General features: G+C 35.3%; 2 protein-coding genes across 4 annotated transcripts; both read right to left on the bottom strand.

Annotated features, from left to right (window-relative positions):
* Nucleotides 1-1,041: 1,041 nt before the first annotated feature.
* LOC128251077 (uncharacterized) lies at nucleotides 1,042-5,665 on the bottom strand. Of its 2 annotated transcripts, none has more exons than XM_089344563.1 (2): nucleotides 5,526-5,665; nucleotides 1,042-3,379 (listed from the first exon to the last, which is right to left on the bottom strand). In XM_089344563.1, exon 2 carries the CDS (start codon nucleotides 2,908-2,910, stop codon nucleotides 2,029-2,031), a length of 882 nt encoding a protein of 293 aa, XP_089200689.1. In that variant the 5' UTR covers nucleotides 2,911-3,379; nucleotides 5,526-5,665; the 3' UTR covers nucleotides 1,042-2,028. The 2 variants fall into 2 exon arrangements, with proteins under 2 accessions (XP_089200689.1, XP_089200690.1); XM_089344564.1 differs by lacking the exon at nucleotides 5,526-5,665 and adding an exon at nucleotides 4,707-5,497.
* A 300-nt stretch (nucleotides 5,666-5,965) lies between these two features.
* LOC106877433 (uncharacterized) lies at nucleotides 5,966-18,824 on the bottom strand. Of its 2 annotated transcripts, XM_089344547.1 has the most exons (3): nucleotides 18,614-18,824; nucleotides 14,546-15,862; nucleotides 5,966-9,009 (listed from the first exon to the last, which is right to left on the bottom strand). In XM_089344547.1, exons 2-3 carry the CDS (start codon nucleotides 15,444-15,446, stop codon nucleotides 8,066-8,068), a joined length of 1,845 nt encoding a protein of 614 aa, XP_089200673.1. In that variant the 5' UTR covers nucleotides 15,447-15,862; nucleotides 18,614-18,824; the 3' UTR covers nucleotides 5,966-8,065. The 2 variants fall into 2 exon arrangements, with proteins under 2 accessions (XP_089200673.1, XP_089200672.1); XM_089344546.1 differs by lacking the exons at nucleotides 14,546-15,862; nucleotides 18,614-18,824 and adding an exon at nucleotides 12,687-12,808 and having other exon boundaries at nucleotides 5,966-9,499.

The following is an 18,824-nucleotide window of genomic DNA, read 5'->3' as shown; positions in this document are numbered from 1 at the left end:
CACCGTTTCGAAATTTGTTTCCTCTACTGCTGGTGTTGCTTCGGCCAGTTTGTTTTCAGGTTCTAGTTCGGTGGTCGCCCTCTGTGTAATAACTTCCGTGGCCGGGGGCGCCGCCTCCTATGTATTTGAAAATTGGTTATGAAACACATGTAGTCGTTTTATTATCATTATCTTATGATATTTACTTTGTATTATATCATACTCATTTATTGTGCTTTTAATTATTAATTTTTCTATATGTGACAGTGAATTTTCATCGATGAGTTCATGAACCTTGATTCTTTTCCCTAAAACTATATATATAATATTTTATACTGTGAAACTTAATTTAATTTTAATTTCTAATAAATGTAATTTAATTGAGTTTTTACCTGTAAATTAGGATTTTTATCCCTAATATTATTATTATTATGTTAGATATATATATGTTACATATATGTATGTGTGTGTGTGTTCTTGATATTCGTTCAGAGAAGTTGTTTTACATCTATTACACTATTTTTCTTTTGTTCCTTGGCTCCGGTGAGGCGTCTCGGAACATTCACCATGTGAATGTTCCGAGTCCTCTATACACCCCACCGTTTGCAAGCGTGCATTTTTTTTTTTTTCTGAGCTCGGGTCAAACACTTTGGTTTGACCGATAAAAATAGGCTTTTAGTCTTTGTACCTGACCGTTCTTCTGAAACTCTTCTACCACTTATTAAAAAATTTATCAAACCAGGGATGACTATATATTCTGATTGTTGGAGTGCGTACGACAATGGGATTACTGAAATAGATGTGACACCAAAATACACCCTGGAAGAACGTAAAACGATGTTTTAAGATTAAGTTGGGGAAGATTCAACATAAAAAATTATTTACTTCGTTTACATGTTTTGCGCATTCGCGCTAGATAGTCATTCTAGGATCGACTAGTCATGACTAGCTAGTGCAGATGCGCGCAGCGGGACCACTCTTCTTGAATAGTACTCAGCACACATACATTCACAGTGAATTTGGCGTTGTTCTGTTTACTTTCAGCACAAAAAAACAAACAGGTTTGCTGACAAAATTTTTTGTTTATTTGTGCATACAGTACATAATTCCAGAATTTTGTTTTTCTCGCACACGCTATTATTTCTAAAAACACTTTTGTCGTTTTCTTTTCTTTTTTCTGCGCTGACAGAAAATGAGTTTATCCAATTTTCCTTCTTTCACTGGTGACGTCACGCTTTGGTTCGCACAGTTGGAGGCGTAGTTTGGAGGTACATGCTGTGCCTTCCCAGCAGCAGCTAAATCTTCTCCTGTGTAGCACTAAATCCACAGAGTCTAAGTTTATGCAACTAATGCAGGACTAGGAGACAGGACACCGTCTCAGTTTTCACAATATCTCCCCGAGTAATTCCAAAATACTCATTTTTAACTGTGGCAAACCATTCATTTACTGGCTTTTGAAGAAGGTACCATATGAGTGAGCTTGTCAGATGCTTCCTCCATGTTGAGAGATGATATGTACAGTGGTTTACTTCTGAAATTGCCAAACTATAAACAGAGTACTAATAGTACTTCTCTACTAAATGAAACCAAACTGCATCTCATCAAGGCTAAGTCTCTTTCTAATTAACTGGACTGACTCTTTCAATGACTTTCATAGCCTGGTCCAATAATCTGAAATCTCTGCATTTACTTCTAAGACATCTCCTTTACCCTCGAAACATTTTCATTATGATGCTGCTACACATATCACTGGCACATTTTTCCTGGACCTTATTAATTATATGGTGACAAGGCTGTATCTTAATATGCTACATATCTGAAGCATTTTAGATGTAATTCCTGAGAACCAAGGGGCTTTCAGTCTTCATATTCTTAAATGTCACAAACAAGACTCCCTAGACCCTCTCTCATGTTCAGTTCTGGAAGGCTCTCTCAGTCATGTTCCACATTTAGTGGCCTTTCAAACAGAAAGAAATTTTTGAAACACTTTAGTGATATTTTCCATAGCACAAAACACAGGAATATTAAAAATATATACCAAACAAGAAACTACCCTTTTCCTTTCTCTCCAGTATGAATATGTTTGTGTTTAGTTAAGTCATTACATTTAGAGAATGTTTTACCACAGATATTACAACGATATGGCCCCTCTCCTGTATGAACATGTTTGTGGCTAGATAAGTGACACCTCTTAGAGAAAGATTTACCACAGATATCACAATCATATGGTTTCTCTCCTGTATGAATGTGTTTATGTATAGTTAAGGCAGGGCTATGAGAGAATGATTTACCACAGACATCACAATGATATGGTTTCTCTCCTGTATGAATACGTTTGTGCACGTTAACATAACCACTATCCGAGAATGATTTGCCACAGATATCGCACTGATATGTTTTCCCTCCTGTATGAATATATTTGTGTCTAGATACGTGACCACTGTAAGAGAATGATTTACCACAGATATCACAGTGATATGGTTTTTCTCCTGTATGAGTACGTTTGTGCACATGAACATAACCACTATCAGAGAATGATTTACCACAGATATTGCACTGATATATTTTCTGTCCTGTATGAATACGTTTGTGTCTAGATAAGCTACAATTTTGAGAGAATGATTTACCACAGATATCACAAGGATATGGTTTCTCTCCTGTATGAATACGTTTGTGTCTACATAACTGACTACTGTTAGAGAATGATTTACCACAGATATCACAATGATATGGTTTCTCTCCTGTGTGAATATATTTGTGTACAGTTAAGTTACTATTTTGAGAGAATGATTTACCACAGATATCACAAGGATATGGTTTCTCTCCTGTATGAATACGTTTGTGTCTAGTTAATGTACTACTTACAGAGAACGATATATCACAAATATCACAATGATATGGCTTCTCTCCCATATGAATACGTTTATGCATAATTAGGTTATATTCTTTAAAAGAAGGACTTTCTACAGATATCAGTAATATGACCCTATCTCTTTTATCATGTGTTGAGAGGAAATTAATTCCATAATTTTCTCACTCTCTTCTATTACTTTCTCTCTCAAATCCCAGTTTATATATTTTTCTTCCTTTTGTTCTTGTACTTTATATCTTACAAACACTTTTACTGCTCTATTTCTATCCAGTGTTACCCTTTTTTAGCAACACTTGCATAAATTTATCTAACTTTAATTAGTACATGGGCACCTCTTCTTGACACTCCAGTGACTGATGTTCACAAATTTTGTGAATAATATTATTTCAGAGCAAATGTTTCACAGGAATTCTACCAGAGATTCATAGAAAGAATCTAATACATCGTTTTCATATAAAAATTTCCCTCAGCTTTTAAAACATGGTAGATATTGAGGTCTCTTCTGTTATGTCAGCATCATTTGATGTTCTGAAATTATAGAGAAACAACAGTGTAAGATGTAGAGGCTACTGAAGAAATACAGATTCATTTCTATTGAGATAATCTGTAGAAATAAACATTTATCTTAACAACTGAGCTGGATGCCGACAGCTCCATAAAGAATGGCCAATCTTTAAATGTAGATTGAAGATGTGGAAGTGGAACATCCAGGAAGACAGGGTATAAAGTTCTGAAGAACCTTTCAGGTGAGATGATAAAGGGACAAAATTCCTGGCGACTTGCTCTACTCAAGATCTGCAGTCCATAACAAGAGTGTTAAGACATATCCCTCTGGAGGCAAAAAGCACTTGTGGCCATTCCCCGTAGAAGCAGCCATAGTTACAATTTATGTTCCTAACACCAGCTTAATGATAAATAAGTTATTTAACTAAATTCTTTGTTATATTTAAAATTAATTGAAAGGAACACAGAGCATCTCCAAATAAATACGGTAACAAAAAGGGTTAAAGGAAATAATTATATTTATTCTGATAAAAACTCTAATTTGGTACAGATTGATCCAGCACTTGACCATGCATAGAAGAAACACACACACACAGTGAATTTTATAGATATAGATGAAAACAATGACCTTTGCAGGAAAACGGAAGTTATTGATGCACGAAATGAGATGCGTGAATAGTTATTCAAGATCTCTTAATTTGTTTTGTTACAGATGTTGATCAAGATATGATGGAAATAAATCATCATTTTTGGAAATTTTGATATACTACTGTAATTACCTCGGGTTTCTATGGCAAAATACACTTTTTTAAGGACAATTTACTGTCATAGGATATAGATTTTTCATTTAGAAACAGATTTTTTACAGGAATAAAAAATTAAAACAAAACTATAAAAGATCAAACTCCCTCCCCACCCATCTTCTACTGCTTAATCCCACCTAACCATTTTCTTTCTTTCTTTGCTTCATTGGTGAAGTAGTTCCATTTTATTATCTCTGCTGATGACCTTGCTCTCATAGCTGAATCACTACCAGAACTAGAGAAGAAATTTCTGAAATTGAAGGGCCTTAGTCAATGTTGCAAAATCCAGAGTCCTAGTAAGTAGGAAGGCAAACAAATCACAAACTCCTTCAGGTGGATGGCCCTGCTCAATCTGTAGAAAACATTGAAACTCCATTAGATGTACCCAGGGTAAGGTACGCATGGTAATCTTCCAGTTTCAGGAGGTAAAAAAAGTAAATAAAATACAAGGGAAATAACTTAACGTCTTACTAGTATTATCCGTGCTACTCTGAAATGTTTTTTTTTTTTAGCTGTTTATAAATAAAATCACACGTGATTGAAGTTACCTGTTTATATATAAATCACACACGAGATTGAATATCATTGTACCGGCTGCACAACAACTTATGGTAATCTTCCAGTATAGGGAAATAACGGTCAAACTAAAGCGTTTGACCCGAGCTCAAAAAAAAAAAAATAAATAAGTGTAAAACTTGCTGTCAACGAATATGAAGAATGCGCGCTCGCGAACGGATGGGGTGGGGGAGAGTACGGATAATACTAGTAAGACGTTAAGTCATTTCCCTTGTATTCTTATTTACTTTTTTTACCTCCCGAAACTGGAAGATTACCAGTCCGCATTTCTAAAAAAAAAAAAATTTCCGGAAAATATTTTTAAATGAGGAAATGGGGGGGGGGGCGAAATATTGAAAATTTTTTTTCAGAATCGGAATCTCCATAGCCTAAAACGTGGGATTCCGTAAAAAAAAAAAAATAAGGGGTGGGGGGAAGGTTCAGATTACATATAGTCCATCTGGACCGAGGTTAGTTTTCGAAAGTTGAAAAAATATTTGAAGGATTCCCCACAAGAGCCTCATGGAGTGATACAGAAATTTTCAAGGCTTAACGGTTTTATGATAAATACATAGAGAGAGAGAGAGAGATAGGCAGACAGACAGAAGGATGGATGGAGCGATAGACAGACAAATAGATGGATCATTCCACTCGGCACATGGGAGGGGTGTATCGTTATTCCTAATATCCCACAACAGTTGCGGAGTCCATTCTTTTCCAACGAATAACATTGCTTTCACTATTCGACGTGGCAAAAACCGAACGTCTACGGAATTAAAAAACATTAAATGATTTCATAGTAGAATACTTACGGAAATGTTTCGTAAAGGATAGTGTTGTTATATATGTGTGTATCTGGTAGTTGAGAAAGACATTATAAGAATTATAAATGTATTTATAAGATTAAGAGTAATTAACGCAGAGGACATTTAACCGGATATCAACCCGAAGTGGGAAGTTCGCTCAGTGCGCATGCGTGGTTCCTCTTTGTGGTCGCTTAGTGTAATTATCTCTCTTTATGTATCTGTAAAACTGCTGTTGATGTCTGTTTATCCGTGCAGAGGGAGAACTTTATAATTACAACCGATTTTCAGATTTTTTACTGTCTTTTTAAGATGGCATATTTTGCGTATGAAAAAAACAAACAAACTAGATTCGTACTGGAATAAAAGAAGTTTCGACTTACACAAGAGCATGCAGAAATATGATTTATTGTCAAATTTGCTTCTATATGAAACAAAAAACTCACCAATCAAAAAGTGTAAATTTATTTATACATTAAAAGATATATAACAGTTGTTGATAACAGCTTCCCAACACTATGTCTACATTGTTGAGATAACTTACATCTGTGATATTTTAATATAAATAATGTCTTATAGATTTTGAAATTATTTTGCAAGAAAATTCATCTTACACCAATATTGTTATATTTGTGAGGAGTCATAATTAATATTGGTTATTAACGCACTCACCAGTTGTTTGTGTATATTTCACACCAGTGTACAGCCGTCTCAATTATATCATGAAAAATATTTTTTGAACATAGGCTTCGGAAATTACAACCCCTGAATTTTACCAACATTTTGTAGAATATTCATAATGTTGTATTTAGAGTATTATTGGAAATGAGAAAAGTTCATTTTCATTAAAAAAAAAATTATTGAGAAACAATTAAAAAACCTCTTCTCAGAGATGACTGACAATATTACAGAACAATTCTTGTGTTAGCAATAAATATAGAAACTGTATAAAGACATTGTAGGATTTCATCTAACAGTAATGGGATATGTTTTTGTGTGTGTCCCCATGTGTATGTGAGATTGTCCATGTGGTCACCTGAAAGGGAATTATGCAGTTTACAAACATTCTCTTGTTCTCAATTCTACTTTGGTTCTACTCCTAATTTCAAGAAGAAATATGTTGCACAACACCATTTTCTAAGACTTCCTTTAGCAACTGTTTCACTTGCTGAACATCTCTTCCATTTGAAGCCTCAAATCATTCCCTATGCCTTCGAATGGTCCATATTGAGATTTTCAAATTCTTATGAAGGTGCTTTAAAGAAATGTCAGTCATGTAACATATGAAGTTTTAGAAATTGTTAAGGCTGACCAACATTCTTTACTTAATTCCAACAGATTATGGTAAACTGTCGTCCTTCAAACTCCTTTCTTTTCTCCAAATATACCAAGTGTAAAGATAAAAATTAAAATATATCTTTCACTCTTTTATTATTAGTTAGCTACAAACCACTTAGAACTATAATTACTACAGCAAAATGAATTTCATTTTAGGTTCAAGGAAGCTTTAACTGAGCATGCGTATTTGATATCAAGTTCACATATATATTCAAGTATAAGATGTATTTGAGGCCCTATTTCGTAATCTTATAAAACTGCTCACATCTGACAAAAACCAAATACATCTAAATAAAATCTTGTTCTTTTAAGATTGTTCTATGAATCCATCTTCACTCCCAAATTACAGGCTTTGTACCCATCTCAGAAAGGATCATTTTTATGTCTGGCTGACTAATATAATATTTGAAAGTCACCAAATCATCTCCTCACTCCAAGCCTTTCATGTCATGTGAAATATATACAAATACATATAAATACACACACATATATATAAACAGCAGTGACATATTGTTTATAAGCATATATCCACACACGGTATATACATACACAGAAATAAACACACAACACTCAGATATATTATATATGTATAGTTTTATGCACAATGTATATATATTCTTTTTTGCTGTCACAGATTTTGAACCTTCAAAATTAACTGAAAATGTTCAAAGTTCGTATTTCGATGTACTTTTTCACACAAAATCTAAGTCTGAGATTTACTTATTCTGGAAAAACTTCGTAAAACGGGATTTGTATATGATTTGTGATAAAATGCAAGTAAACATAAGACAAAGTTTTACCCAAATTGAGAGCAATGCATGAGAGATAATACATATATAGAGAGAGTGGTAGCTAGCAAAGACAGATAGACTGATGGTGATAGTGGGAGAGTAGATGTAAATGTTAAGTTACTTCTCATAGCAAATTGTATTTCTTTTTATTATTTATGGACGATTTTCTCTTTGGGATGCAGATTTCGAAAGTGAAATTCGTTTTTTCTTGAAAACGTAAACGTTTCAGAGCTTTTCAGGTCTAAACACACCATAGACTGAAAAACAAAAGGAGCTAACAAGAGTAAGCTGTCAGAAATAATTCATATAAAAGATACATTTATATGATGCCTTTCAGAAATTTTACACATCTGCGATTTGGCAAATATATACATTGGTACATTTGGTATTCAGGCTAAATTTCATATGACAATGATATGGTTACTCTCCCGTATGAATATATTTGTGTCTAGATAAGTGACTACTGTCAGAGAATGATTTACCACAGATATCACAATGATATGGTTTCTCTCCTGTATGAATACGTTTGTGTCCAGTTAAGTGAATACTTTGCGAGAATGATTTACCACAGATATCACAGCGATACGGTTTTTCTGCTGTATGAATAGATTTGTGTCTACTTAATGCACCATTTTGAGAGAATGATTTACCACAGATACCACAGTGATATGGTTTCTCTCCTGTATGAATACGTTTATGTGCAGTTAAGATACTATTGAGAGAGAAAGATTGACCACAGACATCACAATGATATGGTTTCTCTCCTGTATGAATACGTTTATGTGAAGTAACTTGAGTGCTTCTGGAGAATGATTTACCACAGATATCACAGTGATATGGCTTCTCTCCTGTATGGATATCTTTGTGAGCAGTTAAGTTACTATTTTGAGAGAATGATTTACCACAGATATCACAATGATATGGCTTCTCTCCTGTATGAATAGATTTGTGTCTAATTAATGTACTACTTTCAGAGAATGATTTGCCACACATATCACAGTGATATGGTTTCTCTCCTGTATGAATACGCTTATGTGCAGTTAAAATACTGTTAAGAGAGAATGATTGACCACAGACATCACAAGGATATGGTTTCTCTCCTGTATGAACACGTTTGTGTGTAGTAACATGAATGCTTCTTGAGAATGATTTACCACAGATATCACAATGATATGGCTTCTCTCCTGTATGGATATGTACGTGTTTTGTTAAGTTACTATTTTGAGAGAATGATTTACCACATATATCACAGTGGTATGGTTTCTGTCCCGTATGAATATGATTGTGTCTAGATAAGTTACTATTTTGAGAGAATGATTTACCACAGATATCACAATGATATGGCTTCTCTCCTGTATGAGTACGTTTGTGCATAATTAGGTTACTTTCTTTAAAAGAGAGACTTTGTACAGATATCACAGTCAAATGATCTCATCTCTTTTATCTTTTTATATGTTCAGAAGAAATCAATTCTACAATTTTCTCACTCTCTACCATTACTTTGCCTCTCAAATCCCAGTTTATATATTGTTTTCCTTTTGTTTTTATACTTTATTTCTGACAAATACTTCTGCTGATGTATTCCTGTCCAGTGTTACCTTTCTTTAGCAAAACTTACATAAATTTATCCAACTTCAATCAGCACACAGGCTCCTCTTCTTGACACTCCAGTCAGTGATGTTCAGAAATTTGGCTAATAATATTATTCCAGAGTAAATGTTTCACAGAAATTCTTCCACAGATTTGTAAAAAAACAATCTGATACATCTGTTTTGTATAATATTTTCGTTTAGTCTTTAAAACATGGTAAATATTGAGAATGTTTCTTCTGTTATGTCAATGTCATCTGATGTTCTGAAATTATAGAGGAACAACAGTGTAAGATGTAGAGGCTACTTAAAACATACAGATTTATTTCTGTTGAGATAATCTGTAGAAATAAACATATTTCGTTTGTCACTGTATTTATGACATCACTCATGCATTTGTACTGTTTTAGGGTTAGGGTTTTAGGTTTAGGGATAGGGTTTTAGGGCTGGGTTAGGATTGGGGTTTTAGGGCTGGGTTAGGATTGGGGTTTTAGGGCTGGGTTAGGATTGGGGTTTTCGGGTTACGGTTAAGGTTTTAGGGTTGGGGGTTAGGGTCAGAGTTGGGATTTTAGGGTTAGAGTTACGAAAAAATGAAGAAATTGGAGGGGGGGGGGGACAAAAATGTCTTTCCAAAAATAGCTGAAAAAGAGGAAAAAACAAACAAACTAAAAGCAGTAGAAATGCACGAACGATTGTGGTGATGCCATGAAGTAAACATGCTTCAGATACACTCGTTTATTCATACAAACGTAACTGAGATGAAATATGTTATAAATAACAGCGACAAACGAAAAATATACCGCCGGAAGTTGTTGTTGACAAACAACAGCAGTAATTTTATTGAGCTGAATACACGTCATTGATTGGTTGAAATTACCGAAATACGACAACTTTAACACGAAATAACTTTGAAAATATAAACTTTTCTTAACATCACTAAGAGTAAAAGATGTTTTATATGACACATTCTACCAGTGTCCGAAGTTTGAAAGTGTTAGTAACAAAAAATTAATTTCTCGATGTGCCATTCCAAGGGAAAAGATCCCCTAACCCTAAAAACAATTTTACAAAAATTTTTGGAAAGTTTTTTCAGAATCATAATCTCCGTATTTTTCCGCATATTCTGAAAAAAGGTAAAAACGAAATTTAGGAGGGAGGGGGGGGGGGGGGGGGAATTTAAAAATGCCGATTTTTGCCAATTTTTTTGCAGATTCGTATTCTCCATAGCCGAAAATAGGGGTTTATGTAGGAAAAAAAAAATTAAATTAAAAAAGGGATGTTTTGTGTTGAGTGGGGTACAAAAGGAAATCTTCCGGAATTTAAAGTTCAAAAGGTCAATGAAAATACAAACAAAAACCTTACGGAATTTACCGAATGAAGCGACAAATATGAGACCAAAATCGAAAGAGGCATACTCCGCACGCACAGGACTTGCTCCGAAAAACCACCGAGTGGGGGACACTTCTCAAAAATAACCTGCAATTGTTTCCTTCAAAATTCCTACATGCTCGAAATGTACATACATCAAGGTATATTTGTAGAAAATTTCACGAAAAAATATTCATTTTCCTGGAAGTTAAGAGGAATTTAAGTGGACTCTGTTGGAATTTCCGAAAATTGTCCCCCACCCCCTCCCAAAACACATTCACCGAAAATTCTTGTATATTCGGAATCTACATAATAAATAATATATGCATAGAAAATTTCATTAAAAAATATTCGTTTTTCTGAAAGTTATGACCTTCCAAAGTCGGTGGGGTACAACTCTGTATGCCAAAAAGTATTAGTTTCTGGACATTTTAGTGGTTGGAGAGAATTTGAGAATATTTCCCGAACTTAGAGAAAAAAAAAATAACTTGGCAAGGTACCTCCCGTAGCTAGAAATAGCAACCAAATTCTCCATAATCTCCATTCAATTGTACTTTTTTTTTATAACTAATTCCTACATGATCCTTCTCTACATAATTTGAAAGCAGTCCTGAGAAAATCAGGGACATTTTTCACCCATAGCTAGAAATAGCAGCCCAATCAAGGATACCTCTCATCCTTAGCTAGAAATAACAGCCAAATGTCGCACGAATCATAGACGTCTCTCTTCAATAGCTAGAAATAGCAGCCTAATCAAGGATATCTCTCATCCTTAGCTAGAAATAACAGCCAAATGTCGCATGAATCATAGATGTCTCTCTTCAATGGCTAGAAATAGCAGCCCAATCAAGGATATCTCTCATCCTTAGCTAGAAATAACAGCCAAATGTCGCACGAATCATAGACGTCTCTCTTCAATAGCTAGAAATAGCAGCCCAATCAAGGATATCTCTCATCCTTAGCTAGAAATAACAGCCAAATGTCGCATGAATCATAGATGTCTCTCTTCAATAGCTAGAAATAGCAGCCCAATCAAGGATATCTCTCATCCTTAGCTAGAAATAACAGCCAAATGTCGCACGAATCATAGACGTCTCTCTTCAATAGCTAGAAATAGCAGCCCAGTCAAGGATATCTCTCATCCTTAGCTAGAAATAACAGCCAAATGTCGCACGAATCATAGACGTCTCTCTTCAATAGCTAGAAATAGCAGCCTAATCAAGGATATCTCTCATCCTTAGCTAGAAATAACAGCCAAATGTCGCATGAATCATAGACGTCTCTCTTCAATAGCTAGAAATAGCAGTCCAATCAAGGATATCTCGCATCCTTAGCTAGAAATAACAGCCAAATGTCGCATGAATCATAGATGTCTCTCTTCAATAGCTAGAAATAGCAGCCCAATCAAGGATATCTCTCATCCTTAGCTAGAAATAACAGCCAAATGTCGCATGAATCATAGATGTCTCTCTTCAATAGCTAGAAATAGCAGTCCAATCAAGGATATCTCTCATCCTTAGCTAGAAATAACAGCCAAATGTCGCACGAATCATAGACGTCTCTCTTCAATAGCTAGAAATAGCAGCCCAATCAAGGATATCTCTCATCCTTAGCTAGAAATAACAGCCAAATGTCGCATGAATCATAGACGTCTCTCTTCAATAGCTAGAAATAGCAGCCCAATCAAGGATATCTCTCATCCTTAGCTAGAAATAACAGCCAAATGTCGCACGAATCATAGACGTCTCTCTTCAATAGCTAGAAATAGCAGCCCAATCAAGGATATCTCTCATCCTTAGCTAGAAATAACAGCCAAATGTCGCATGAATCATAGACGTCTCTCTTCAATAGCTAGAAATAGCAGCCCAATCAAGGATATCTCTCATCCTTAGCTAGAAATAACAGCCAAATGTCGCACGAATCATAGACGTCTCTCTTCAATAGCTAGAAATAGCAGCTCAATCCCGCACAAATCAAGGACATCTTTCATTCATAAAACAGAAATCGTACAAAGAATCGACGCGCCAAACACCGAACGTGTACAGGATTAAAAACATCGAATATTTTCATTGTTTAATACTTACGGATATGTTTCATAAACAATAATGTTGTTATATATGTATGGATCTGATAGTTGAGAAATACATTATAACTATTATAAATGTTAAAGACAGATTCGTGCATAGGAAATCTAATCGTTCAATACGCATGCGTATATTAGTTCCTGAGTCTAATTATTTCCCTTTACGTATGAATATATTGCTGTTGACGTGTGCGTGTGTGCGTGTTCTGTGCAGAGATAAAACTGGGTAATAACATTATTAGGAGAGGTTGAAAGAAATGGATAAGGTTATCCAAGTTGAACAGAGATGACAAAGGATAGTACAAAACCAGAGGAAAAAGAAAGGTGGGTGGGGGAAGCTTACAGATTATGGTTTTACTTCCTGATCTAGAATCCAGGATGAAATAACTTCACATAGATATGAGATGGTACCTGGAAGTCGTTTTCCATATGAAGGTCGTATCCTAATAAACCACATATTTTAAGCATTTTAGATGTAATTCCTAATGGCCAAGGGGCTTTCACAGTTTTCATACTCTTAACTGCCACTAATAAGAATGCCTGAACCCGTTCTTATGTTTTACTTCAGGAAAGCTCTCTCATATTCCTGCTCTACATTTAGTAGCCTTTCATATTCGCACTTCCATTCCTCTCTCTTCTCACAATCAATGAATGCAAGTCTGCAATTATCCATCTGCACACACATCCCACATTTCAATTTCTGCAAACTAGAATACTTCATAATTTTGATCCTCAATCTGTAGAATGTTAGCATACCTTTTTTCAGCTTTTGTCTTTGCTAAATGGCCCCTAACTTCTCTTCCAGCTATCAACTGTTCCTGTTCTTCCAAGACTGCCTTTTTGCTTTTATCCCTCAATATATTTCCATGTTCAGCCATCACATCACCCTTCACCTAGCAGACATTTTCCACAGATTTCTTCAGAAGCTCTCACTAGTTTGTTTTGTAAGAACTTCCAGTCATCGTTTATGTTATACATCTCCACATCTCCAACCATTTGGAGGGACCCTAAGCTTCCAGATTGATTGAAATCTCTCAGACCTTGTTCTCAGTCACAAGTCACTTATTGCTATCCTATGTTGGGAAGTCCATTTTTTTTTTTTACCAAGGAATGACTCAGCATTCACAAATGTCTGCCTATCCTGCTTTCTGGTGAGAATGTAGCCAATCTGGCTTGTGTGTCACAAAATCCATAGGTGATAAAGTGGCTGGTAGGTTTCCTCAAAATCTGAAGTTAGTATTCACAAAAACAGGTTGGGGTTTAGAATGACCAGAATATCTTCCAAAACGTTTTCTTCTATTTGATGAAAATCATCCTAATATGGACCCTTGAAAATTTATCTCTGCATCGTTTAATTTAAAGAAACTATTCTTCAGAAACAAACCATGAATCAGTCTGGTGTGGAGCATTAAACTATACTTATGCCCCATGTTTTTTCTTTGTGGTCTCATCTGTTTTGTACTTGGGGGTCATTGTTTATGTACATATTTGACAACTTTACAATATTCTTGTGCATGAAAAAGTCATAACATATGTTATTGTATAACATATTTAATGAGTGAAGCATTTAAAAAGTGATAAACAATAAATATACAGCAACTTAGGGATGTGATATTCAATAAAAAATAATGTGTAGGGTTGTCAGGAGGAAGAATTTTGGTACAGAGGTCCTTACATCATAGAAAGGAATTTGCATGAACAGTTGTGGAACAAAGAGATGTGAAAATTGCAATAACAAAACAAAAATATCTAAAATGTTTGAAAATACTTTAATCATATTTTCCATTGCATGGAACTCAAGAATATTAAAAATATAGCAAACAAGAAACTACCCTTTTCCTTTCTTCCCTGTATGAATATATTTGTGTTTTGATAAGTCACACTTTTGAGAGAATGATTTGCCACAGATATTACAATGATATGGTTTCTCTCCTGTATGAATATTTTTGTGTGCAGTTAAGTTACTATTGTCAGAGAATGATTTACCACAGATATCACAATCATATGGCTTCTCTCCTGTGTGAATACGTTTGTGTCTTGTTAGGTGACTGTTATGAGAGAATGATTTACCACAAATATCACAGTGATAGGGCATCTCTCCTGTATGAATACGATTGTGTGAAGATAAGGTACTACTTTGAGAGAATGATTTACCACAAATATCACACTGATATGGCTTCTCTCCTGTATGAGAACGTTTGTGCGCAGTAACATTAGTACTTCTAGAGAATGATTTACCACAGATATTACAATGATATGGTTTCTCTCCTGTATGAATATCTTTGTGTGCAGTTAAGTTACTATTGTCAGAGAATGATTTACCACAGATATCACAATCATATGGCTTCTCTCCTGTGTGAATATGTTTGTGTCTTGTTAGGTTACTGTTTTGAGAGAATGATTTGCCACAGATATCACAATGATATGGCTTCTCTCCTGTATGAGTATGTTTGTGTGCAGTAACATGAGTACTTCTAGAGAATGATTTACCACAGATATTACAATGATATGGTGCCTCTCCTGTATGACTACGTTTGTGCACAGTAAAGTGACCACTGCTAGAGAATGATTTACCACAGACATCACAATGATATGGTTTCTCTCCTGTATGAATATGTTTGTGTCTAGATAAGTAGCTACTGTAAGAGAATGATTTACCACAGATATCACAATGATATGGCTTCTCTCCTGTATGAGTACGTTTGTGCATAATTAGGTTACTTTCTTTAAAAGAACGACTTTGTACAGATATCACAGTCATATGATCTTATCTCTTTTACCATGTGTTCAGGGGAAATCAATTATACAATTTTCTCACATTACTTTTCTTCTCAAATCCCAGTTTATATATTTTTCTTCCTTTTGTTCTTGTACTTTATATCTTACAAACACGTTTACTGCTGTACTTCTGTTCAGTGTTACTTTTCTTTGGCAACACTTACATAAATTTATCCATCTGCAATGAGCAAACAGGGTCCTCTTCTTTGACACTCCAGTCAGGGATGTTCATAAATATGGCTAATAATATTATTTCAGAGCAAATGTTTCACAGGAATTCTAACACAGATTTGTAGAAATAATGCAATACATCTGTTTTGTATACTATTTTTCTTCAGTCTTTAAAACATGGTAGATACTGAAGATGTTTCTTCTGTTACATCAATGTCATCTGATGTTCTGAAATTATAGAGAAACAACAGTATAAGATGTGGAGGCTATTTAAAAAATACAAATTCATTTCTGTAGAAAGAGACATTTACCTTAACAACTGAGCTGGATTCTGACAGCTCCAAAAAGAAGTCCTTAAAAGCAAATGGAGCATGTGGAAGTGCAACACCCAAAAAGACATGGGATGAAATACTGAAGAACATTTCAGGTGAGACAAAGAGGTCCAAGATACCTGGTGTCTTGTTGCACTCAAGAAGATCTGCACTCCATAACAGAAGTGTCATGACTCATCCCTCTGGTGGTGAAAAGCACTTGTGGCCATTCCTTATAAAAGCAGCCATGAAAAAGTTCTATCACGTTAAAGTGTCCATGTGTTGCCATGTAAAAGTGCCACATAAAAGCACCCTGCACACTGTCAAGTGGCTGACACTAGGAAGGGCATCCAGTAGAAACCAAGACAAATCGGACTGGAGTCTGCTGCAGCTCCCCAGCTTGACAGCTCTGCTCAAGCCATCCAACCATGCCAACATAGACAACTGAAATTAAAAGATGATGAACTTAACAGTTCAATTTCTTAAAATTTACATCACAGAATCTTGTGTGAAGCTGACATATTTGTAATCTAAACTGACACCTTCACATTGTGTAACAGTTTAAAAATAAAACAACAGAATAGTGGACACTAGCAAGCATTAGTCTTTCTCCAGAAATAGAACTTGACATTGTTGTTTAGTCCAGGTCAGCTCTGACTGATTATAGACATACCATCCATGAACATCTTGTCTGTTTCTATGACTACATCATCCAATACAGCCTTTAATATTTATGACTGGAAGTTGAAATTGAAGGAAAATGTGTGGTTACATGATCACATGGATAGCTGTAAGACCTACAATCGTCAGAACAAATGAAACAAGTATAATAAATGATGAAAAGTCAACCGAATTAGAAAAAAAAAACTAAAAAAACTTTAATTTAATCCATGTGATATCAAGTTCAATCTCACAAAGCAGCACTTTGAGCAAGTTTCTTCTTTAATAGCACCAGTGCATCTAAAGCCATCTGAATGGGTTTCATAGACAGAAACTGAAAGAAGTCTGTCCTGTGTGTGTCTGTGTGTCTACACATCACATAACACGTGAATGCACATCTACATGAAAAATATGTGAAGATATTGGGGAAGTATTACCTTGCCTGGAAACTGGTGACAGTTAATAACAGGAAGGCCATCTGGCAGAAAAACTCGGCCTGACTCATGAAAAAACGTAAAAGTGTCTTTTAATTAGCAGCTAATTTTTTGGCAGATCATCATCATCATCACTATTGTTTTAACATCCAAATTTTTATACTTGCACAAGTTAAATACTTTTTCTGTACAATTCACTTAAAACAATGGGGAAAGACTTTGGCACTGTCATGGTATTAGCTGTCAGAAGTGAAAGTAGAAAAATCTGACAAGGAACGTTACTGCTGGTTTGAGTTGATTCTTTGGCTACTGACAGCTAATACCATGACTGGCCGGAGCGAGCTATCTGTCTGTCTGTCTATCTATCTATCACTCGAAAGTTATTGGAACAAATTTGACACCTATATCCATGCGTTTGAAAACACACAGAGTATAAGGGTACTACTAAAGCAGAGTGGTCCCGAACGCGCAGTCGCGCGTCCGCGCTAGCTAGTCGTGAGTGGTCGATCCTATTATTTTTAAATTTGCGTTTTCTAATTTGATAAATTCTACGGACACAAACAGAGGTGAACGAATGATAGATAGATAGATAGAAAGATAGATATAGAGAGAGATAGATAGTGAGATAGAGAGACAGGCGGACAGACAGATAGCTCCGGCTAGTCAGTAGCCAAAGAATCAACTCAAACCAGCAGTAACGTTCCTTGTCAGTTCTACTTTCAGTTCTGACAGCTAATACCATGACAGTGCATTGTTAAAGGAACAAATGAAATCCATGGAAACTCACTCTTTGCCCTTACAACAGTGAATCACCATTAGAATTCTTTTCGGGAAACGGGTTTGCGGCAAATTAGGTCAGGGCACTTGATTCCACACAAAAAATTAGATTTCTTTCTTAGTGAAAACGGTGCAGGTGTACTTCCCGATGGAGGTGGGAGTGGGGTGACATTTCCAAGGGTTCTACCCTACCCCACACCGTTTACCAAACAAAAAACAAAACAAAAGGAGGTCACTGTAATTCATTCCACGGAAAAAAAAAGGAATTCCGATGATTCCAGGATACGGGGGGGGCGGTTTTCCCCCCACCCTTATTTCCGAACAAAACCAAGGGGTTTGCGGCACATTAGAGGGACAGGGTACTTGATTCTACGCAAAAAACAGATACGTTTTCAAAATTTTTTTATTTAATATTATCCATTTTGCAGAAAGTGATGAGGAAACAAATTACTACTTGGCTTGGGATACATCGGTAGTTAATCAATAAATTAAAATAAAATATTGGTTTCTGAACATTTCAGTTGTTAGTGTGTTTTTGAAAACATTTTTCAGCTAGAAAGAGCAGCTGCATCTCGCACAAAATTATAGACATGTCCTCTATAGCTACAAATAGCAGCCAAACCACAAACAGATCATAGACATATTTCCTCCATAGCTAGAAATAACAGCTAAATCTCGTAGAAATCATAGAAATATAATGTTTATAAAACATAAAAGGGAAACAAATCATCGACGCGCCAAAAACCGAAAGTCTAGAGAATTAATAGCACTGAATATCTTCATTGTTTAATACTTACGGAAATGCTTCATAAAGGATAGTGTTGTTATATATATGTGTATCTGGTAGTTAAGAAATGCATTATAAATATGTTTTATAAGTATTAAAAATGTATAATCAGCTGATTAAGAGAAATTGACGCACAGGACATTTAACCGAGTGTCAACGTGAAGTGGGAAGTATCTTCAATGCGTATGCATATCTCTTCCTTCTTTAACAGCTAAGGCTAA

The sequence above is a fragment of the Octopus bimaculoides genome, chromosome 28, assembly GCF_046866305.1.
Source record: "Octopus bimaculoides isolate indiv1 chromosome 28, ASM4686630v1, whole genome shotgun sequence".
NCBI classification, from domain to species: Eukaryota; Metazoa; Mollusca; class Cephalopoda; order Octopoda; family Octopodidae; genus Octopus; species Octopus bimaculoides.
Note: the sequence above shows the minus strand (reverse complement) of the source record. Positions and strands in the feature narration are given on the sequence as shown.